Below are 23,583 nucleotides of genomic sequence, written 5' to 3'. Positions count from 1 at the left end.
TCTCCATTCCTGCAGAACCAACAGCTCAAGGAGTGTGATAGCTGTACTATCTTCCACCCTGCATAGCCACCAATTTTTTATTTTTTTTTTTTACTGAGGGCATCAGTTTACAAACTTGATAGAGCTGAAGCTGTACAAATCCCCTGGTGTGGATGCAGCTCCCTGATGTAGATGGCACTCCGGAGGTTAGCTATAAGCGTGTGGGGTCAAACCGGACGTTCCTATCACTTATGCCCAAGGAAAGCAATGGGGCTCTCCATGCACAGCCCATAGCTTAGCTTGAAATGAAGAACCTTTCTTCTGAAGTGGGTTCAACAGGCTCATTGCCAACCCCAGGGTGAGAGCTAGAGGTGTATATGAAATCTGTAGGCAACGTGAAACTGGGAGGAATTGCTAAAATGAAGAAAGATCGGATTATCGTGCAGGAAGAGTTAGACCACCTTATGGAGTAGAGCAACAGAAACGGCATGACATTTATTACCATGAAGTTCAAAGTCATGCTTCCAGGGAACAATGCCAAGAACTTTTTGCTGCCAGGTGGGGACTCATTTACTGGGGGCAACAGAGGTTGGTCCCTGTATGTACTGGTCAATCACAGGACAACCATGAGATAGCATTTTTCATAGCTTCATCCTAACTTCACCCTAGGGTGTATTCAGTGGGGTATTTTTAGTACAGATAGGGAAATATTGATACCACTATACAAGGTACTAGTAAGCCTCATTCAGAATACTGCACAGACTTCTGGTCACCTTAGCTCACAAAAAGATAACTTTAAACTAGAAGATGTACAGAGACAGACGTCCAGAGATAAGATGGGCAGCGGGGTGGAGAACCAATCTTAAGAGAAGAGATTAAAAGAGCCTTGCTTGTTTAGCTGGAGGCTGAGGTTGAGAGGGGCTGTGATTGCTCCTGATCAATCCATTCGCAGGCTGAATATCAGAGAGGGAGAAGCTCTGGAACGACCTTCCCAAAAGCAGTGGGGGCAAGAAACCTGAACTGGTTCAAGATGGAGCTTGCCAGGTTTATGGAAGGGAAGGTACGTTAGGACACGAGTGCTCAGTGCTGTAATCCCTGGGTGTTACATGTGGATTTGAGCATCTCGCATCCCCCACAAGCTCTGGGACAGATGTTCCCTAAACTGGTTTGAGCTCAGTCAGTTAAAAGTCTGATACTATTTTCAACCAGGTTCATCTCAGACTGGTTTCCAGCCATTTTGAAACTGGTTTATGTGCACTGAACGTCTGTTCTGTTACAGGTTTAAACCAGTTTCTGATCACTTAAACCACTTTATGTGCAACTTCTGTCCCTACTTCAAGGGACTGAAAGGAAACTTGATCCCTGTGTGGGACGGGTCTGGAAATCCCATGCCTTCAGGCTTCTCTTGGTTGCCTGCAAGGGCCAGGAAGGATCCCCCCACCTCCCTCGGTGGATACCCTACTGAGGGGGACAGGGAGTGTCTGCCTTTCCTCCTGACACGGGCTGGGGCAACCCTGGTGCTCCTAGGAGTCCTAAACACCTCTCACATGCCGACCTGGTGCATCTGGCTGGGTTAAACTAACAGCCAAATTTGGGGGCAGGAAGGAATTTCTCCCCAGATCAGACTGGCATGCACCACAGGGATTTTTGCCTCTCTCTGTAGGGATCCTTTACCTAGAATAATCTGCACACATTTTATCCTAACATTTCCTACTGCAGTAGCAAAGCACTGGCCGTGCCTTTGCCTCTCCCGCCCCTTACCTGGGGAACGCTGTCAGGTGCTCGGTGGGTGCCGTCGCAGCAGCAGTCAGAACAGACATTGCTGTGGACTATCTTGGAAAACTGCCTGCCTGGGAATGGCCTGGGAGAGTGCAATGCACTGGAAGGGGGAAAAAAGCCCTTTTGACTTGCAGATCTGAGGGGGAAACGGTTGAGACACAGAAGTGAAATCCTCTGAATGCCGGGCACCCCTCAGACCAGTTGAGACAATAGCACGGGAAAAAATGCTAGTAGGAAACAAGTGTTGAGAAGCTAGTTGAGAACCTAGCAAGGGCCATACCTCTGTGCAGTTTCTCTCCAAGAGCATTTGCACGACAAGATTTTGTTGTAAAAGTTTCTCTACTGTCAGAGCATTTCATCCTCTGGCATCATCTGGGGGCTGTGGCAGGGAGTAGGATTATACAAACAGGACTGAGACTGGTTTCAGGTAGGAGACGAAACAGAAGTCAAGTGTTTTCATGAAATGTCCTTAGCAATAAAGGAGTAGAGACAAAAAGCAGAAACATGAGACAGGAGCTCAATTGCAGCCAAATGCAATGTTTTCCATAAACTATAAGCAGCTTTTTAAAGAGCTGTAGAAGTACAAGGAAGAGACTTCACCTCCATCTATTACTAAACCAAAATGCAGGAGGCAGGTTGCTCACAGAGCTGCATACGGTATTTGTCTGCCGCAGCTAATAAATTAAGCATTCACTGGCTAAAGAACATTTCATAAGAGGGCTGAAAAACTACCTTGTGTGTAGCAAAGCTGCATTTGCGTAATACGCCTTCAGAACAAGGGGTCGCGTGGCACTTTACAAACAATGCAATCGAGAGGCCCGGGCTTCAGATGCCAGAACCATAAGCCAAACCTTTCAAACATTACAGGCAAGCTTGGCACCGAAAACCTGCGCTTGGAGCGCACTCCACAACACCGCCCGGCTCGGTGGCTTGTGTTTGGGGACAGCAGGTATCTCATTCCCAGGGTAGGGAGTGTGCGTGGGGTGCATTTCTTTAACAGAAACGCCAAGTCCTCTCATGGGCCACCGGCTGGTACTCTGTTCAGTATCCCGGGAGAAACTCCCTTGGGAGCAACGCGGCAAATTATTAAAAAGGGCAAACGCCACGCTGTATGTGCGGTAAAGGTTTAGTGCAGGCTGGAGAGCGAAGCAGATCGGCACCCCAGAGAACAAGCACGTACTGGAAGCCGCTACGCTCCGTTTCTACCTCTGCGCAAGTCAGAGGGGACCGCGCAGGAAAGTGGGACGTACATTTATTAGTGTTAGGTACCAGGACAGACCCGTGTCATACGCTCAAGGAAACCGGTGCAGCCTGCCAGCAGAAGAACTGCCTCTTCTTGTTTCTTGGACATCCTGGCTTTTGGCCAAGGATGGAAGCAGATCCCCAGGCGAGACTGTTATCTTCAAAACCTATTCTGGCCTCCTTCCCATCGACAACCAGATGTGGAAAGCAGGACCAAGGTGGGTGGGAAACTGCTGGGGCTGAGACAGCTTTTTCCCGTTTCGGCGCTCTCACTGGCTGAGGCTACACGCTTTCTGACGTAGCACCTTCTGCCTGAAGACTGAATTCAGAGGAGCAGCCCTAGGAGTTAAACTGTTGTTTTTTTTATTCATACAATCCAAGGACAAAAGATATCATTTAAATGAGGAACAACACATCTCCTACGTCTACTGAACCCACGGACAGCCAAGCACTGAGTACTGGGGAGAAGTATCTGGGTGCATATTTTTAACTCGGGCCCCAGGTAGACTTCTGCTACTCTGACCTTTTCCCAAGCATGTGGTAGATGGATGTGCACTCACCTGCCGCCTCTCCTTAAGGCAGGTAGGATGAGGGGCACAGTGAGGCAGTGAATGCGCCTCTGGGAAATCTGATGTCCAACTCAGAAGGAGCTCATTTCCGGCAGATAAAAATTACCAGAGGAGACCGAGCCTGGCTCAGCCCGCTCAAAACACCAAGGTTCATAGCCAGCATGATAAAGGGAGAAGGACAATTTCTGGCACTTCCATCGCACTTTGTGCTTATTTCTAATTCCCATTCGAGAGGCTAATTCTACCGGGAAGTTAACACTCCTTGATATGGGAAGTGGCACCCGGCAGCCTTCGAGATGAATTACAATAGTTTTGGGTGCAGAAGGTCATCCTGTTCCTGAAATGAAGGTCTGTGGTGGCGAGGACCGAGGCTCTTCATGACTCGGTGGGCCCTTTCTGGGATATCTATATTGAGCACAGTCACGCTATAGTGCTTCAATTGTTCCATGGCCTTCAGAGACGTTGGGGCTAGGCAACAAGACAAACACGTAGAAGGGATTTCCATCCAACAACCCTGCGTTCAGGGAGCCACTGCCATTTCCCTGTGTTTCTTCCTCCACCATGTGGAACTTTCCTATCGACCAGATTTATATTCACGTCCTTCCTCAGCGCTCACGTCTGCCTCAGTTTCTCTCCATCCCAGTTAAACCTCATGGCCCAGGATTGTTGCAAGAAATGATGCTCTGAGCAGTCTTTTCCAATGGCAACAGAGTTTGCCAAGTCCTAAGAGTCAACACATGCAGAACCAAACTACATCCCCGGTATCGGGGCTCTGGCCTTTTTTTTTTTTTTTTAAACAGAGAATAATGGGGTATGAACATCCTCCCTGGAATTTGTACAAAACAGACCAAATGCATGAGTGACGTTCACTGTGTGGGAGTTGATTTAAAGCTCCTTTCATCCTCTCCATGTTTATTTTCCTGCTGCGACTGCAAAGTCCTCTCTCTTTATACTCTGACACAGCTCAGTGCCCACTAATTTTACCCGGGACATTGCTTGTCATCGGAGGTTCATCTCTAAGGACACTGCTCTCCCTAAGATCCTGTGCAAAGGATGGAAATCTGGAGTAGAGTTTCTATGCATTCAAAGAAAAGCACAGTCTAAAAACACTTTGTGCTTCTTCCAGTTATCAAGCTCCTTAACAGCAGACTCCAAACTAAGATCTTTGGGGTGTTTTCTTCAGGATTTAGTTGAAGGGCACACTTTTTTAATTTAATCTCCATCAATAAATGGCTAATAAAATCCAATGACACGTGAAAGTCTGCACCTCCTAATCTTTTGGGACTTGTCCCAGGTCCTGAATTCAGGAAGTACAACGCTCTGGATGGTTGTGTTGGTACAATCATAGAGGAACAGGGCCGGAAGGGACCTCTGGAGGTCATCTACTGGAGCCCCCCGTTCGAGGCCGGACCATCCCTGTCCAAACCATCCTATACAAGTCCTTGTCTGACCTGTTCCTAAAATGACACAATCAACTACATTGCACAACTATAAGCCATGCTGCCCAAAGGCACCAAAAGCAACCGAAATTGTCACAGGGAAAGCAGGGGGAGGCAGACTGCCTTGACTGCTCGTGCTCATGGCACGGAGAAAAAAGAATGCCAATATTAAATGGCCATGTCGTTGCTTGCTCACATATGTCCACGTTGAATAGCCATGCTGTCTAGGTAAGCCCAGCCCTGTCCACCATTTAGCTTTATAATCCTTTTATTTGTTTCAGTCTTTACATCTCTTTGCCCTATCTCTTCCACGATATGGTATCTACACTTTCCAGCTTTTTATTTCAGAATTTGAAGCCTTATAAGACATAGATGGTGTCTTTCTAAACAATCTAAACCCCATGCACAGATGGCATGTAATGCACATGAATAAGAATTAGGCTTGCATACTAGTGAATCCTACACAAGGTGCTAAAAATATAAGCTTTTTCTTAATCTTCACGAAAACAATTTTAACATATAACAGCATCACAGATTAGAACCTAATAAGCGCCACCCAAAACAAGTGAGAGAATTCATTTCTATTAGCCTCCGTCCAATTAATTACTACTACATATTTTAACCATCTGTTCATTATTCACTTTGAACCATGTATTCTGGGCCAGGTGGCCACACACTTCAGTTATCCCGAGCGCTACTGCATAATCTCACTGACCTTAAAGGGACTGCTAACGGAGTAAAATGGGCCCAGTTGTGTTCTTTACGTTCCCATTCAACACTAACCTTGAAAATTGGATGTGATGCTTGCTAACACAGGAACACTCAGCAGTTCCTTCCGAAACAGAAACGTAAGATACATTTAAATGGAAACACAGTGGTGATCTGTATTTGAGACGGGCCTGAATTTGTTCTGCATATTTCAGGGGGCCTGCAACCGCAAATCCTGGGTGGAAAGACGCAGACGTGCATATGTTTCTAATCATCATAATGCGTCTGCAGACCTTGTCTATCTAATTTATGGTCGTTTTATATTACACGCATGTTCTGAGGTGGGATTTCTATCATTCAGTCTCTAATCCACATCTACTATGTGTTCCTCTCAAGCCCTTCTTTCTTTTAAGGGAGCATAATACTAACGTAAACTTGTGCTCCGAAAGCATTCAGTATTTCAGTATTAACCTGAGCAAGTTAATCCAAGGAGGCTGCTATACAGTGACCTGTAGGTCCCAAATGGACAGACTGAAACCTCTTATTATTGAATTGCTAGCTCAGGCAAGATTTAAGAGCAGAGAGCTGGAAGGAACCACCTGGGGCATCCAACTTAGCCCCGCGTGTTTGCAGATGCCATGGTAGGTGCTTAGTCCAAAAGGACATTCAGTCCCACTCTTTATCTAACATCATCATGGACAGAGGACAGAGCTGGATAAGAGAGCAATCAAAGTATTCTTCTTCTCTTATATACCAGTCAGATGTCCAAGACACCTGACAAAATGAAAACCAAGTCCTTGCCCCTAAAGAGTTTGCCATTTAAGTTGCAAACTCTTGTTTCCAGTATTGGAAAACAATACTGATTGGAAGACAAAAGGAGCGTATGATTACTTGAAAAGCTATTGTTTAAAGGTCGTTTCCATGGTTGCTCTATCTACAATCTCTGGTAAGCCTGCCCCAGGGATATTTAGTGATCACAAGAACTGGCTTTTCCAGGTAGGTGGTTTCCATTGCCATTGTTCACAGACTCACTGAAGGCACTTCAAGGGTCATCTAGTCCAACCCCCTGCCCAAGGCAGGGATGCTCCTACTAACTTTGGGTTGTAATGGAGTTATAAGCACACTGATTTCACTGTCAATCTCAGGCTATTTGGGGTAAGTGAAGGGCAAGAGCTCCTTGACAGAAAATAAGATCCTTCCAAAAGAAGGTTCCCCCATCCAGAGTAATTTCCAATCATGAATGTCATAATGATCAACAGAAAGCACAGCCAAGGATGCACCGCTCTAGCCAAGATGTGGAAGTCACAGACACTCAGACCACTGGTATGGTGGCTTCATTTGATTATTATAGGACTCTAGATTGACACCTGCCATTTCTTCAATCAGAAGTGAGGGGGTGCATGAATACTTGGTAGGGTGCATCAGGACGGACTTGCAGATGGACTCACTGTTTCTCACATTTTCCTTTGCTGAGGTTCATCTGGAGAAATGTGGAATCTATATGAGGCTCCTGAAAATGTTTTCAAAATGTTTCTATAAACTAAGAAACTGATGCTAAAGTTTCTCTTCTTTCTGGGATTCGGCTATAAAGCCAGGGGGGAATTAGCCCTTTGCTCCCAGGATAAGGGAGGAGAAACCCCTTACAACTATTGAGTGCTTCCTTGTCCCTTCTTGAGTCTTTATACCAAGAAGGTTTATTTTACAGAAGGAGTATCCCTGGGAAAACCAAGACTTCAAAACGTTGTCTGTGGAGAAGCGGTTCCTTCACTCAGGCCCTGTACTGTCCTTCTGGACTTCCTTTCCCAACTGGTCAGATTTATGGGGGAGGAAAAGTATACCTTGATCTCCCAAGGTCTCCTCCACTTGCTCATATGTAGGCCAGGAGGACAGGACCTTCATGTCCCAAAATAAGAGGAAGTCATTGAGAAGGGAATCTGAAGGGGACTCTCGCACTTGCTGCTGTGCTACAGAAATCCATGTAACACTTAAAATGATAACTGTTTTGGCATGATGCCTACCATGGACTCCCTTGTAGCCATGTGAATCGGGAGTTAATTCAGCCCACGTCTCAGTGGAGCAATAGCTTGTAAATCCCCTAGCAAGTGTGATGAGTGCAAGCAAAATACCCAGAGTTTCAAGAGTTATTTCTGAGCGACTTAGAGCTTGCAGGGGGGTAGGGGATGGCACTGTACAGATTTACCTAAAAAAGCAGAGCGCCAGACAAAGTTTTTATCTAACGCTGCCTCAGAACTGACAGCATGCAGTAGAACCATAAATAATTTTACTAGCCTCACGTTTACTTTCAATGGGAACTGCATATCTCTGTTGTACTGCTGTAATCCTAGACTGTATCTGGGTCTAAATGACATGACAATTTATTGGCTGAGTTGCTCAAAACAAAATCAACCCAAAACCACTTTGCGGAAAACACATCCACATAATCCCAGCTTTTGGAGTGCTGCCTTTAACCTTCTCCGCGACTGTGAATCTCTCGAGGATCGGATCCGATGATCGCACAGAAACATGTTGCTTTTTTAGCATCTGCATTAGCAAGAGCGTGCTTATTATGTCGTGCGTATTTCTAAACCAAATGAACTCCTGGAGCTGTACAGAAAGAGCCAAGAGCCCTCTCGCCCCTCCTATCCCCCCCACATTACTGTTGCAATAATTGTTAAGACTTCACGTGGGAAGCTCCATAAATCAAACCCCTCGGGATTTATTCCCTAGAACTTGCTGTTCCACAGCCTACTCTATAGTAGTTTCAAGTGCAGACCAGGCAAACCAGAGAGCTTAAAAGGCAAAAGCAGCAAGAGCTGAAATGAGAGTTAAAAGGGTCTCTACGATGAATGCCAAGAGGGAGCTTCATCCAGAAAACCACCTTAAAAAAGTCCTTTCTTTTCTCCAAGTACGCTGTATGCAAGGTCACCCAGTTCTACTAAAATATAAAAACTCACCCAAGGTAGATTAGGCCACTACGTGATGCCACTCCCACAATGACTGAAGGCATGGGGAATGCAGCTCAGATCAAATTATAGCTCTTACTATGGCGAAGACATTGGCTCTTGCCTGCACGGAGGCCAAGAGTTGGTTAAGAGACTGGTCTGAGGAGATCTGCTTTAAGAAGTCTGAGAAATTTTTGTCATGAAAAACTAACTGTGGGAAGGCATCAGCTGCTAAAAACAAACAGAGAATAGTGTGTAAGAGGTGTCATACCATCCGCAAGCTGCTTGCAGGACAAGGCATCGTCAAGGTCCTTGGCAGTTGATGGATCAATGGTGAAGATGCATTCTTTCCTATCAAAGAAAAAAAGGGAACTTATCTTCTAGTTGGGGAAAAGGCACCAAACAAAGACCACTGGGAAAGCCCAGCCAACAACAGTGACACTTTTTGGCAGACTGAGGTTGCTGTATTATGTTACACCTTTCAATGCAATTGCTTCTCCTCTCCCTGCGATCCACAGTCCCTCAGAAGCAACCTTCTCCCCGAAAAACGGCACGTGGAATAGTGGTGCAATTAGTGAGTGGCAATAAGGGTTACATTTCTATTTTTTTCAAGAACTGTTCGATTAATGCAGCTCTTATTTAATTCATCATTTCCCTCCTATGTCTAGGTCAAACCACCTAGACATAAAAACCACCTAAAGAAACCTCTGGGAAAGCCCATGGGCGTTGCGATTTCTTTCTGACCAGGGTGACTCTTTCCAGCGGGGTGCTCTGCCAGGCTGGTCCTAAGTCAATGTTAAGTTCAGCTGAGGGGTGTTGGGTGTCTTACAATTTAAAAATGACCAACCTTGGCCCAGGGGTCTGATCCTGGGAGAAGGCCTGTGAAGCTAGGAAACGACCGAGCAGAAGGCATTACAAATACATGGCAGGGCAGGCAAAAAGTGAGGGGCTAAAAAGGTAAGCCAACGGAGAAACTCAAAGCACATTAATGTATCCAGCCTTTCAAAATGGTCAGGAGAATTTACCAGCCAGACACATGTTTGCTTGCATGGTGATGATCTGATGACTAGCAATGGCATTGTACTCTTCTGGGCCCGGCAGAGTTTTGCAGGGCTCCCTGAACGACAGTACTCATCGAACAGAAATTCAGGTAGGAATAAAAACATAAGAGAGTCCGTGAGCAAAATAAAGTTATGAATGTAACGTGGTGGGAACATCTCCACTGTCTGATGGAGGAAAGTTTTATGAGAAGTGCACTGGCAAGTCAGTGGGCTGCAGAAATACCGACCAGCAGACATGTCCCCCCACACAGCAAGCTGGTGGAGAATGGCCCGGGAACGTGGATTTCTTGGAGAACTGAGCTAGAGTGAAAAAAAAAGATTGCCCCTGACTGTAAGAGCTAAATAAATCAGGAACAAATATCACTTCTGTGTTAAGGCCTGAATGTTTGTAAAGGAAGCCGGGTGCAGCAGCCTCTTTAATACCACGGATAAATCTAAAGTGAAAAGAGTTTATGCTGTTTCAAACGCAAGCTGGCAGACCGCAAAGTGAAATCAAGTGCAAGAGATGTTTCAGGCTCGGTACAAGTCTTTGCAAAGACGCTGTACTGCATAAATTGGTTTATGGGATTGTGTGTGTAAGAGCAACAATATTACACTTCTCTAGGAAAAACGGAGTTTGAAAAAGATTTAAATCAACAAGAAGCTCCAGGGAAATTAGAGAAGGAAGGGGATGCTAAGCTAAGGTTGCTAATGAGAATTAACAGACCAACTTTTCAGCATCCAGTCCATACTAGAGATCCTCTGAGCCTTTGAAAAATGTAGGCTCTGCCCCATAGTGCTTACAACTAATAGAAATCTACTCTGCATGTTATCCCTGTAGATGCAGACAGTCGTACATCATGCATGGGGGGATGATGAAGATAGCAGCAATGGGAAATCAATCTAGGTAGATAGCAGTTGTGGCTCCAAGGCCTCAAAATAGACAAAGTACAGTGTCTTACTCCCAGAATCACCACGCTTAAATGAGTGCACTTTTGCAGGATATGCCAGCAAGCTTCGGCCCAGAGCTTGAAGTGCCTGAACGTGACTCATGCTAAATGCCCGTCAGCCCCTCAAGCCTGGGCGGAACAAACCCCACTGACATCCTGCCCAGCGGGGTGGATTGTGCCCGGATTTGACTATAACAAAAAAATAAAAGAAACACAGGGTGTTAGCATTGGGGAACTGGAGTGAGATAAGTGCTGCAGCCCTTTTTTATTTCTGTCTTTCATCTTTGGGATAAGGTCATGCCCTACCAACATACGTGGATCTAAGTCAGACTCTGATAGCCGTCCTCGGTCTGGCCAATTCCTCTCTAAAACAAGCCATCTCCATTCAGAGGCTATTCCCTTTTGGAGATAATGAGGAACAAAGAAGTTCTTTACACTTTCATTACCCCGGAAATCCATGGTGTAAAGAGCAAGGAGAGGAGCTGGGAGGAGATGACAATTTAATTGTAATGCCATACTGTCCAAAACAGAGGCACAGACTACAGCTACAAGGGCCTCATGGGCTTAGCAGGTTTTAACATCCCCACGTGATCTCACATACTCACAATGAGGTCTCTGTCACGGCTCTGTTTTTCCAGCCCCTGTATCAGCATGATAATTACATGTGATGGAAGCATCTGTCGCTATTTGACTGACGTCACCTTGCAGTTGTACGATTCGGCGCGGCACACTGATTTTTCAGAGGCACAAAAACAGACTCTCCCCAATGCCTGAAGAAGGGTGGTTGTGCCCCAAAGCTTGCAAAGAACAAATTGGCCAACTATTTAGTTGGTCTAATAAAAGATACCACAGAACCGTGTCTGCCTGCGTCCTTAGACCAACACGGCTACCACCAACAACCCCAAAACCAGTTGAGCATCAACTCCCAATTGAAAATCTCCCCCTTGATACGCTAGCTCGCTTGCCTAGGACAAGGCTGCCTAATCCTCAGATAAATGTTGGGTCCTGATACTTTATGCGCATCCACACAAAACAGAGCTAGACAGCCACCCTGGAAGACCTGAGAGCTCCTCAACTGTACTGAGGCACCGATCTCCTAGCGGTCTAGCTCTCCAGCACTGAGAATCAACCAATTTAATGACCTGCAAACTGTCTTGCTTCCACAACTGCATATTCCTTAAATTAAAAGTCCATCCGTGAATGGAATTTCAAAGTGATCTCATTTCAAGGGACGGTGCTTGCATAACGTCTCTATTTGCCCTTCCTCCCAGCGTCATTTCTGTATGCAGTGAGCGCCGACTCTCCAGATACGAATATGCCGGTGTTTGCCTGCCACGTAAGGCACAGGGCCACCGCTAACCCGGCACCGTGGCTATGGCTATCGCAGATGAAACGCCCCAAAGAAGCCGCACTGCAATTGCAGACAGCATTAAACTGAAACCGCCTGCTCGCTTCACACTGACAAGTCTTATAAAAAAGGATTAAGAGCTTCTTAAAAGCGAGCGGGGGTTCTTGTTTCAACAGAATAGGGCAGCGCTCCCAGCTGTTTAGGGCTGCAACCACAAATGCCTGCCACCCATAGCGATTTTGTAGCTCCAGGCGGCTTAAAAATTAATAGACTGGTTTCAACAAAGTGCATATTTGAAATCTGCGCTGGAAAGAAGTGAACATAAATACGCCGGTGCCAAACTCTGAACACATTTATACAGTGTAGTAACTAATGGGACTGCTTTGCTTTTGAGAGAGACGGCCAATTAAATCTATTGTAGAGGTCAATGATGGGGCCTGAGTTCATAAGAGTGCAAACCTGCAGGGATTGTTGTATATGCTTCCAGGCTCTACAGTGCTCTACCAGATGCATTTCATCAACCCTAACCCGGGGCAGGCAATCGCTGCTGCCCGATTCGACCCTGATGCTAAGCTCCCAGAATGAGGGATTTACTTTCCCACATGCAGGAGTGAACAGGGGCCTGGCTGGGCAGAATTGATGCCCATCCATGCATGGATGATACATGGAGCAGATTCAAAGCCCTTTCTCTTTTGCTAACTTTCCAGATTTGAGCCTGGAGGCTTCACTGGCAGTGCTGCCCTATGAAAAGATGGCAGAAGCAGGTGTAGAAAGTGACTCTGCAAGCAGTTCTGCAGAATAGGGGCCAAGGGGTAACAGCCATGGAACAGCAGGCCCACACGCTGAAGATGTGCTCATCTTCCGCAGCAACATTCAAAGGTTATAGCAAAATGCTATCTTTGCTGCAGGCCGGGAGACCTAGAAATTGTTTTAAATGAATTCTGTCTGCCAGGAACTGCACCGTTATTAAAGATGTCCCAGGCGCTGCGGGATCCACAGCTGGGCTGCTGCAAAAAGCAGAGGCCCATCTAGCAGCATTTTGCCTAGGCGCATTGTCCAAAAATCCTGTTAGTATTGAGGGCAGATGAGGCTTCAGACAAACAGATCCAGCCTCTGCTATCTCCTCTGCTCCTTCCTCCAAGTTCCCAACATCACCCCATGTCTGCACGGTGTTTTGGACAGCATTGGCCCGTCCAAAACTCCAGGTCACTGCAAGAGAAGCAGTCGCACCACCCGAGTCTGCTGAAACGACCGCCACTGCTGCGAACCAAACCGTCTCCCTGCCTCAGGCACCAAAATCAATGAAGATGATGGCAGACTCCTGACTTTGAAACCCTCAGAGGGGAGATGGGTCACTGCCTGCTACCTCCCAGTGACTCCTGGCAGAACAAAAAGCTGTTCAAAGACCCTCATCTATCCCCAGCAGGGCCAATCCCTCTCTTGGGTACCAAGAGATCTCAAAAGGATCGGAGCATGAGCTGAGCAAGGGCAAAACCACTTGAAGACAGCGTTTTAGTCATAAAGCTCAAAGCAACAGCAACTTCTATGCACCTTTCAAGGAAGACACTGACTGTGCAAACAAATGCTATGGCTGTGCACATCCTAATTTATGGCTATCACTAATGTCTACAGATTGCATGCTGCTGTCAGGCTCGTGGGGGCCGCCGCGTTAGCCCCGTGTGTTGGGGAGGAGCGGGGAGGGGGTGCTCCTCCTTAAAAAACCCACAGGAACCATCTCTTATCGTCACTGCACCCAATAAAAATCTGTTTTGTCTATTTAAATGTGTCAAAACATACTTTCAAAAAGTAATGAGATGTTCCAAAAGGGCTCGTTCCAATATACACACCACTCGGCTAGCTGAAGGAAGCTGGTTCAGGAGGTGGAGATGTGCACAGAGTTGAGAGTTTTTCCGGTCTTCGAGCTGAAAAGGCCCAGGGAGAAATGCACGACTCCGAGCCCTCAACTTTGCCGTGCTGACTGAAAGCAAGCAGCGCCATGTGGAAACCTGCTCTTTACAGGAGCTCATTTGGCCAAAATAGGTCTATGTGCAAAAGTGGACGCGCTCTGATGCGGTGCTTTTCTTGATGGAAAAATATTCTCTTTTCCACCCTCCCCCTAGGTTGAGCGTGTGCACCTAGGCTATAAAGCTTCTGCGACAATGCTGTGCTACTGGTGGAGATCGTGGAATTGGTCCTAGCTCCTATAGGCACCGATCCTCCCCTCTCAATGCATCCTCCAAGACTGAATCAGAGAGACATACAGCTTTTGTAAGCAACAGCTCACTTCATCAGATGTTGTATCAAATTAACTCCAATTCAGTTCGTTTTTTGCACAACTTCAGACTAACGTGGCTAACTACCTCTCTCAATGCGGCCTTTGTTGCACAGGATGCGTCTCCAGGTGAGCCTCTACAGTATTTGAGGGAGGCTGATTAACAAGGGGACCATACCAATCGAGGGAGAAGACAGCAGTGCCACAAGAGAGGCTAATGGGCTGCTTCCTTCAACTAGATTAAAAAAATAAAAATAAAAAAAACACCGACGGAAAACCAAATAGCACAGCCAGCCTGGGTTACGGGATGGTAATATGCACATGCACACGCTGGTCTATCAATCCCAATTGGAGAAAAAAGATAATTGAGAACAGTTTCCCATTGCACATCTCTCAAAATCCTTGTTCAAGCAAAGAGGCATGTCTGCTGACCAGCTTATTTATATACCATTTTTCTTTTAAAAGGATCATAGGAAAAAAAAACCTGCTGATGTAGCTCTGAAGGCAAGATCAGCACTTTATCACTGAGCCAGAGCTACCCTCAGGGTGACCAAGACAGCCAAGGAGCACAGGATCAAAACAGCCTTGTATTACATTAGGTAACCAGGTGTGTCCATGCAAGAGATTTTGCCATTTTCAAAGGAGAAAAAGCCCTTTCTGATGTACAGGTGGCCCTGAAAAGCCTGGTACAAAATATATTGGTGAACTCGGCTTCCACAGTTCACCAGATTGGTTAGATTTATTAAATGTCAAATGCAAACAGGCCAGGAGGAACACAGGTCTCAGTGGGGAGGGCTTCGTCTTCATCCAGGCGGAAGGCTACTCGGAGCAAGATGCAGTATTTCATGTTGCAAGCTACAGCCTCTGCCTGTGAACGGGTGAAGCCTGGACCGCGCCTGGGCACAGCTCGAGGGTCCCTAAATCAACACGTGGAAAAAAACCCAAAACAGCTTGATGCTGGGAAAGAACAAGAGTGGCAGCTTAGACAGAGCAGACATTTCAATTGAATGAAACGTTCAAGTACGGCCACACCAGCCCTCCTCCGCACAAGGGAATTGTCCACCTACAGTATTTGGCTGAAGAAACCAGTCAGGTGGAAACGCCAAGCCTTTGACTGTCAATCTCTGATGATTTAATCCCCAGAAATGACTGCTGTTGGGTGACAATTCAGAAGACAAAGTGTCCCCAGTATGGTAACAGAAAGCCATAAATGAACCCCACTCTGCTCCTAACTAGATGACCTGACAATTTACAGGAGTCAAAGGAAATCATAGCTTTGTTATCATACCCACTGCTGGAAATGGACACTGGAGCCCAAGACCCCAGCCATCCGGCCTGGCACCCATCTCTGGCAGTGACAAACAGCAGGGATGGTATATGTATGGAGTGTGTCTAGAGTGATCCATAACCCCCATGGCATCAACCACCAGGGAGGTCAGACGGTACAACCCTGAATTTTCTATTTAACCCCTGCCAGTGGAGGGAGTGGGGTACAAATCAGCAAAGCAGAGAGAACAAACCCACATAGCCAGATAGGCTGCACACACAAGTGCATGGACGTTTGGTTCCCCAGGGACAACTAGCAGCAGTGCATCTTGTGCCGCCACTAGTTGTCCCTGGGGAATGCCTGTGCCACACACCTTCTGGCGCACAGCAGGTCACCCCGGGTGGGGCAGAAGAGGCTGGGGCCAGCACTGGGCTGGCCCCAGCAGCCTTACCTGGGGTCCTGGGGGTCTCTCGGGGCTGCAGCAGTAGCAATCCTGCCACGTGGAGCCTGGCCAGCAGTGGAGCGTGGCTCTAGCCAGCCAAGCTCTGGTTTTGAGTAGCGTGCAATGGCCCTGTGCGCACCATCATTCTTTTTACATGGGTTTTTTCAGCCCCTGCATATCCAGGGGTCAACCATCCCCTGACACTACTCCCTTTGCAGCGCAGAGAACAGCTGAACGTGCAGTATGTGGTGCCGCAAACATGTCTGCGGTGCCACATACCGCAGGGCCATGCTCGTTTGGACGTGCCCATAAAGAGCATCTGCATTACTGCATATTTTGGAAAGAGAACTTCTTTTGCTCTGCGCCAGCCATCGACCAGTGGTGGGACCACTCAAGTGCTAAGACTTTTCTATGCCACCCACTTGAATTCAAGACCCTCCAGGCCAGCCACTTAGTTACTATGCAAATCCCCTGGCTTTGTCCCAAAACTGGTGCTCTCAGTCCAAAGTCTTTGGTCTTTGACATTCGTCAGTAATGCTTCCTGCCTGTTCAAGGCAAAATAAATCACCCCAAATGACCGTCAAATGAAACGAGGAATTCATTAGGCACTCCAGTCCATGCACGCGCCTCTCAAAGACGGATGCCATCAGAGGGGTTTCAGTTGTGCACGTGCCTTTCCAAGACAATGCAGAGCTGTACTGAACCCGAGGGATTGCCTAAATGTGGTTCTAAGCATCACTTAACCGTAAAAACCTTTCATCAGAGGTTCCTGAAGCGCCGGCCTGAAACGTCTACAAAAGCATTACGTGTTTCAGGAACACCAGCCTGCTGTGGCTTCTTCAGTCAGTGGTTGGAGGGGAAAAGGTAATGACCATCATTTTGTTTATGAAAGTGTAGGTATTGTGGGCCTTGTTTAAACGAATCTGTCAGCACTAAGACATTTACAGGGAGAGTGACTGCATGTCTAGACTCCTGCAACGCACTTTCCTTCTTCCAGGGACTCCTCCAATTGTCTTGCTCTCTTCTCTCGGCGAAGGCGAACAATGGGTGGGTGTGAACACAATTCAGTGCAGCGGTCTGGTTTCCCCTAAGTCGGTGCCGGCGTTTGAAAATTAACTGGCAAAAACAGTTTTAGACTTGCCACTTCTCAGGCCATCTCGAGGACCCTGCTGGGCTCTGTCTCAGAAAAAAAAAATCTAAACAGACATCATTTCTCAGGTCTGGAAACAGTCGCTCTCATTCAGGAATAGGCGTCCCAGTGTTGTCAACTCGCTCCAGTGAAAGCTAAGAACATTTTTTCACGCGACAGGCTGATTGTTATGGCAACCACAAAAATGAATCTCATTCTTCAACCACAAATGAACCCAAGTAGAAGACAGTGCCTGTGCAGGCTTCCTATGAAATATCAATGAGCGCAGGTCCTATTCCTATAGATGTTCATCACTCAAACGGACATGAAATACTCCTTTCCAAAAGGAATTTCAGACAATGGTCTCCATCTGCACAGCCTAAAGTCTCCAACACCCTGCTTGCCAAAGATACCTATTGCTTCACGTCTCTGCCTACTGCACGGACTGCTCAAGCTTTGGCAGCTTTCAGTTAAACCCCAAGACAGCTGCTTAGAAGAGAGGGTCTCAACAGGACTTAACACAAAGGATGTGTACAACACAAGCACATGTAGCCTAGAGAACATACATCCAGCAAAAGCAGTCTGCACGTCATCTAACTTTTCCTCTCTGTACAAGAAAGGTTTGCTGTAAAATGAATTTGAGAATAACCGGGAGGAGACAGAAAATTTGTCCTACCTCAAAATACGATTGGCAAAAGCAATCCAAGAATCCAGGGCAGCAGGTAACAAACGCCAGAAGTCCTGTCTGAGGATGTCAAACCAGAGCTGGCCTTCATAATTTTTCCATGTTTATTTTTTAGTTAAAGCCTGCCTTCATTCAAAGAGCAGATCTCGGTCCAGCTGCCAACGGCCCCCGACGTATAACACAACTGCAATCATCAACACTGGCGTTTCCACAAAAGCAGGCTCCCCGTACTGCCGAACCGGGATCCGTTCCAGCGGTGGACTCATGGCTTCAGCTTAAGGTGAAAAATGTCCCGGTCCTTAAGGTGAAAAATGTCCTACGGTGAAAAATGAGGCCTGGTAACAAAAACTGAGCTACTGAAAAAGCCAGGATGCTACAAAGAGATCAGAGAGTCTTTCGGGGACTCAAACCCAGCAATATTTCTACAAGTCGTGCTACAATTGTGCCTCGAGCGTAATGAGCTTTCCACATTATCCCATAGAGGAAGGAGAGCGGGAGTGTAACTGAAAACGCTCTTGCATTACACAAACTTTTCTAATCATAGATTCACAGAAGCTAGAAATGGAAGAGACGTTAGATCATCCGTCTCCCAGGGGCCAGCGCTGGCCGGCTCTCGCCAGCATGTTTGGAAGAACTTTGCTCCGTCTAGGATTAACCACCCGAAACGATGGCCATGGGGCTCCCGAAACTTCCTGCGGGAGTCTATGCCACCGCCTAATTTAGGAAGCACAGAAACCATTTCCTCTCGTGTCTGGTCTACTTATCCTAGTCATGTCTCTTTCTAAATAATTCCTACCCTACCTTGATGGTTCATAAGTGTCTAGTCTTTTCGCTGACTATCACACGGTTAAGAGCTAATCCTTGCAAATCAATCCTTTTAGCCCATGGCTTAGTTTTGTGACTCTTTCCTGACCGATTGCTCTCTTTCAGGGCAGACGGGGCTGTGGCATGCTTCTCAAACATAACCCTCTGACTTTCTGGAAACCAGATTCCTTCAGGTGCCAAATCCAGTGATTCCAGCTTTCTGTTCAAGCAAAAGAACCCGAAACCCTTGCTCCAAACCACTAAGAGCAATCGGACAGGCCAGGCCTCTCAGCCATTTGGGTGAGGACAATGAACTAAACCCCCGTGCAATGAAGGCAAGGTAAAGAAAGAGCATGGTTTTGTTGCTTTAGCTGTCCAAAAGCACTGAAGGGGCAGGGGCCTAGCAAGCTGTCACGGTGCCTAATCGTGGACTTCCCAACACATATTCAACCATCTCACCAAGTGTCCTGACTTTAAGGGGTGAAGCGCCCATAACCCCTCCATGAAGCCGATGGAAACTGCAGTGGTTCAGACATTCACCTTTGGAGGTGCAGTGTCTTTAATTAGCTGACGGGGCAGAGGTGATGCAGGGACTAAGGCACATGGTTGACAGCCCAGGGGTTGCATGTTCGAGGCCACAACAGACCTGCTCACGGTGCACCCTGCCAGATTGCAACAATCTGCAAACTCTGCTAAATACCTTGTTGCAAGGACACAAGGAAGGAAGCTGTCTGGCTATCCAGTTAGCAGCACTGCCAGTTATCCCTGCTTGAGAAGTGTGGCCCTTGGGAGCTCCAAGTGCTCTTTAATCCCCTGCCAAAACCCCATTTCGAAGCCCTGTGATACCCTACAGGACATCCGACAGGCATGGACAGCTTCCCACGTGGGTTTGGACCCACTTCATCCCATGGAAAAACCATGCAATAGCCAGCACGCTCAAGGCCTGAGCATTATTGATGCTGTAGCCATTGAGGGAGTAATAACCGACCATCCACCAATTCCCAAGCAACTCTGTTCACAAAGCACCACGCTTCCAATTGCTAAAGTTGCTTTTCCTTAAAAAACAAAAGACACACACACACACACAAGCTGAGGCAAGGGTGTTTCTGCTATGGCAGCCACCGGTCAACAGCAGTATTCAATAGCCGTCTGTCTTTTAGGAAGAAATGAAGTCACCACGCAACGCGCTTTGCTTCCATGCAAGTGTTAGTCAGAATTTTTTTTGCAAATATTGAGTTGCTCTAATAAAAGAGATCACCTCTGCCACGAGTTTTGATTTCAGAGGACGAGGCCGTACAGACAGGTCAGGGGCTCTGCTGCAAGGAGCTCAAGCCCGAGACTGAGACAAGAACGCCGTCTTGCAGTATTTCTTCAGCTCGGTCAGGAGATCTTTCTGATCCCAGCGACCTGGCAGCAGAGCAGGCAGCACAGTGAGAGAGGTGGCAAGGAACATCTCGGGGCCCGGCCTTCGCCATTAGCTTCCAGAACAGACCGTATTACCAACGGGCTAGAAGGGGATGCTGTGCTACCCAGCAGCAGCACCTTGGGCTCCTCAAACCGCCCTGTTGAGTTCAGTGAGGATATTGCAAAATCAGCTGCCATTTAGTGAGTCAAGAGACGGTGACTTGGCCTTGTTTGCCTTCCCACACTTTGCGGGACGACAGACTCGGCTCTTTGCTGCTTTGCACTGTTAAGATGCTGGTCAGATCCCTTGAGAAACCCTGTAAACCCATGCCCTGTAATAGCAGGGTGAGGCTTGCTCTACTTCTGCTTGACAAAAGCTTTCTGTAATGGAAAACCTCCAGGGAATAAGATGTTTAATGATGGTTTATCTGCCTTATATCCTTTTCAAGTCCTTAAAGCCTTCCACCTGCCTGGAACAGACATCTGCTTCACAGGCTGGCCCCCCTTCACCCTACTCCTTCGTGCACTGCCGGGGGAAGGCAGCTGCCGTTGTTAGCACTGGCTCCAATTTTATCAGCCCACAATCTACTTGCACACACCTCCTTTAGACTCTGCTGCAAAGTCTTTAATATAAGCGCTGCTAATCCCTAATCCCATCTGCACCCCTCCTCAAAGGCAGCACAGGAGTGGGCAGAATAGCAATGCCAGCGCCGTCCCACTGCCAGCGGTGTCCAGTTACAAACAGTGCCCGGAGCAGAGCCTCCCCGTCCAGAATAGGACGTAAAGACCTGAGGAAGCACCTCTGCTTTTCCTACTTCTCTGACCAAAAGGAAGGAAGGATGTCAGATTTTTAAAGGAGCACCTGAAGTTGCTATTTACTCCGTAATGATGACCTTCAGTAGCTTCAGCCATGGATGAAAGACCTTTGAGGACATCACAGTTTGTGACCGATAGGTTATATCTTAAAAATATGAACTCTAAGGCTGCTTCACAAGGGTAGAGCTTTTCATTTCCAAGACCAACAACTTTCATGAGGTCTCATCTGCAGGGAAACAATGCTCATTGATAGCTTAATGCCAGCTGTAATAAAGCCTCATTGATTTTTGCTTTGCAGGACGTTCAGTATCTAGCATTAGCACCAAAGCTGCCCTTTTTGCTCAGGGAGCGACTTTTCTGAGTTGGTCAAGTGAAGAACATTTCAGGTCCTTAGACACCTATTAACTGTGCAGATAGTTCACTGCTTCTCGCCACAACACCCTTTCTCTACTCCGTATTTTTAGCTCATTGTTTTCTATTTTGGCAGCTGAGAAACTGCACTTGGTAATTTTACCTCCAGCTTCATATTTCTTCTTAAAAGTGAATACAATGTCCTGTTTATAATAATAAAAATCGCTAGTTGGCAGGATGACATCAAATGGAAAAAAAGAGAAAGCAACTGGAAAATTGAGAGCAAGCAATTTTGAGTGCCAAGTTTCACATTTGTAATGGTCCAGAGGAGGTCACTGGGCTCACTTGTGAGGCGAATGGTAAAGAAATAGATCTCCTCGAGTTCTTCTATGTTAGACTATATAAACCATCTCGACTCGACCCAGGTTTAGTGCCTTCCAAAAGAGTGACGTTAGACATTTTCCACAGTAACACCAACAATGGGAGACATGCAAAAGGCAAAATTGCTTTGCAAAGAACGGCCTTTTTTCTCTCTCCAATATTTAGGTTTTTGTTTCCCACTATGATTGGACTTTCCTGGCTTTAGTTTCTTGTCCCAGTTTAGCCGTAAAGGAAACAAAAAGATATGAATGAAATTAGAAACATTTGGAACAAGCCTTAGAAATAGCTTTTGGGTTTCTTAAAGTTCTGGCTAAACCTCTTCAAACCGTTTCCCTCCTGTGACCCCCCAGGGCCCCTCACCTACCCCTGAAATCTGCATTTCCTTTTTTGCCATGACCTCCTCCTCTCTTCTAGTGAGGTTTTGTACGGCACCATTGAAACACTCAGTACAAAGCAAACAAGGAAATGAGAAGTACGGGTCGAAGCCCTAGAAAAAGCCAGAAAATGGCTAAATGTGTGAGAACTTGCCTCTGCTACACCATTCCTCCGGTTGCTTTGTGTTACTTTGAAACCGTAAATGGAGTATTCCTCTTCTGCAACTATTTTCCCCATTTAATTAAGAAATATTCGTTCTAATCAATTTGAGTTTAAAAAAAACAGTGGGAATGTGGGTCCTATTTATGTCATGACATTGAAATGCTACGGAGCAGACCTTCCATCAATTATGTCCAACTTTCTGTAGAGAACGCCTGCTTTCAGTTCACGGTGACAACACTTAACATTTATCTTGCACTTTTCATTACAGGGCCTCCATGTTCTTTGCAAACAAGCTCAGCGCTTCTATGAAATATTTGTCTCATTTTACAAATAGATAAAAGGAAGTAAAGCGAGGTCAAGAGCTTGCCCAAGATCATACCATAATCAACAGCGGGGCAGGAACTAAAACTGAGAGCAGCAGGGACTGTTTATAACTGGCTACGGGTTTTATGCATTAGAAACTATGAAAGTATTTTTAAAACCTTCTCTTTTTGGTTTTTAATAACATTACCAGAAGATTTTATTTTTACTTCTTGAAGCAACTACCTGCAAGGTCTATTGATAGTGCAGAAAAGCCAGTCCAGCAAGCATGGCAAGAGGGCACACGCCTTTTTAAAAAAAAAAAAAAAAAAAAAAAAAGGAATGAAAGACCAGAGAGAAAACAATTTGGGAAATGCATTTACAAAACGATAGGAACAAACAAAATAATTCCCTTACACTGATTAACATTAGCATCCACCATGAATGCTTCAGACATACTTTCCATTTTGTCCTAAAACGACATTCAGTCCCAACAAACTCTTTCTTTTAAGAGTTCTCCATCGGGAACTGCAAAGGATTGCAAAGATTTGCTGAAACAGTGAAGTGATGTCTGTGATGAGATTATTCCCAATGAGAACAGAACAAAGATGCGTTTAGAAACCAGTCTTTTCTCGTTTGCTAGAAAATTAGCTTCCGAAGGAGGGGGAAGACGATAAGGTTCAATACGTGAAGAGCCTAACACTTCCCACGCCGATGCAGTCAGCCGTGTTAGAAGTCAAGCTGTCGTCTGCCTCCTGCCCAGCGCTCGACAGAGAAGTACTCGGCACCACTCAGCTGGGTAGTCGAGCAGTAGTCAAGTAACTGCACTCAGCTTCCACGCTAAGCTGCATAAGTGAGAAGTTAGCCAGAGGAAGCTAGAACGGGTATCATTTAACAACTTTATCTGTGATTTATAACAGCATAGCTGACCCAGAGACTCCACAGACCTGTCTCACCGCCAGTGCTGACAACATGCTATCACAGAGCTGACAGCACGGCCCAATCCTTTCTGGCTACCACCCCACTTACACCAAAACTCAGCCCTCGTAAGTATATCTCTGCAGACCCCAGGACCCCACTTGTAAATCCAATCTCATATGGGATCCTGACCCCTACTTCGGGAACTCCTGGTTTAGAACGGGTTTTAAAATGAACTGTAAGAGGGCTCTAGTTACAACTGGTCGGGCACACAATGCATA

The 23,583-nt window shown here is 46.5% G+C and overlaps 1 protein-coding gene across 3 annotated transcripts in view; it reads right to left on the bottom strand.

The window, feature by feature from the left end:
• The window catches only part of DIS3L2 (DIS3 like 3'-5' exoribonuclease 2), a 236,453-nt gene that overhangs the window by 104,558 nt on the left and 108,312 nt on the right, over window positions 1-23,583 (bottom strand). For all 3 annotated transcript variants that reach the window (XM_025202717.1, XM_006022439.2, XM_014519372.2), the window contains one exon: window positions 8,930-9,009. In XM_025202717.1, the coding sequence (XP_025058502.1) occupies window positions 8,930-9,009 (80 nt within the window). The remainder of the gene's footprint in view (window positions 1-8,929; window positions 9,010-23,583) is intronic.

The sequence above is a fragment of the Alligator sinensis genome, unplaced genomic scaffold, assembly GCF_000455745.1.
Source record: "Alligator sinensis unplaced genomic scaffold, ASM45574v1 scaffold301_1, whole genome shotgun sequence".
Taxonomy (NCBI): domain Eukaryota; kingdom Metazoa; phylum Chordata; order Crocodylia; family Alligatoridae; genus Alligator; species Alligator sinensis.
The sequence above is the reverse complement of the archived record's forward strand: the minus strand, read 5'-3'. Positions and strand labels throughout refer to the sequence as shown.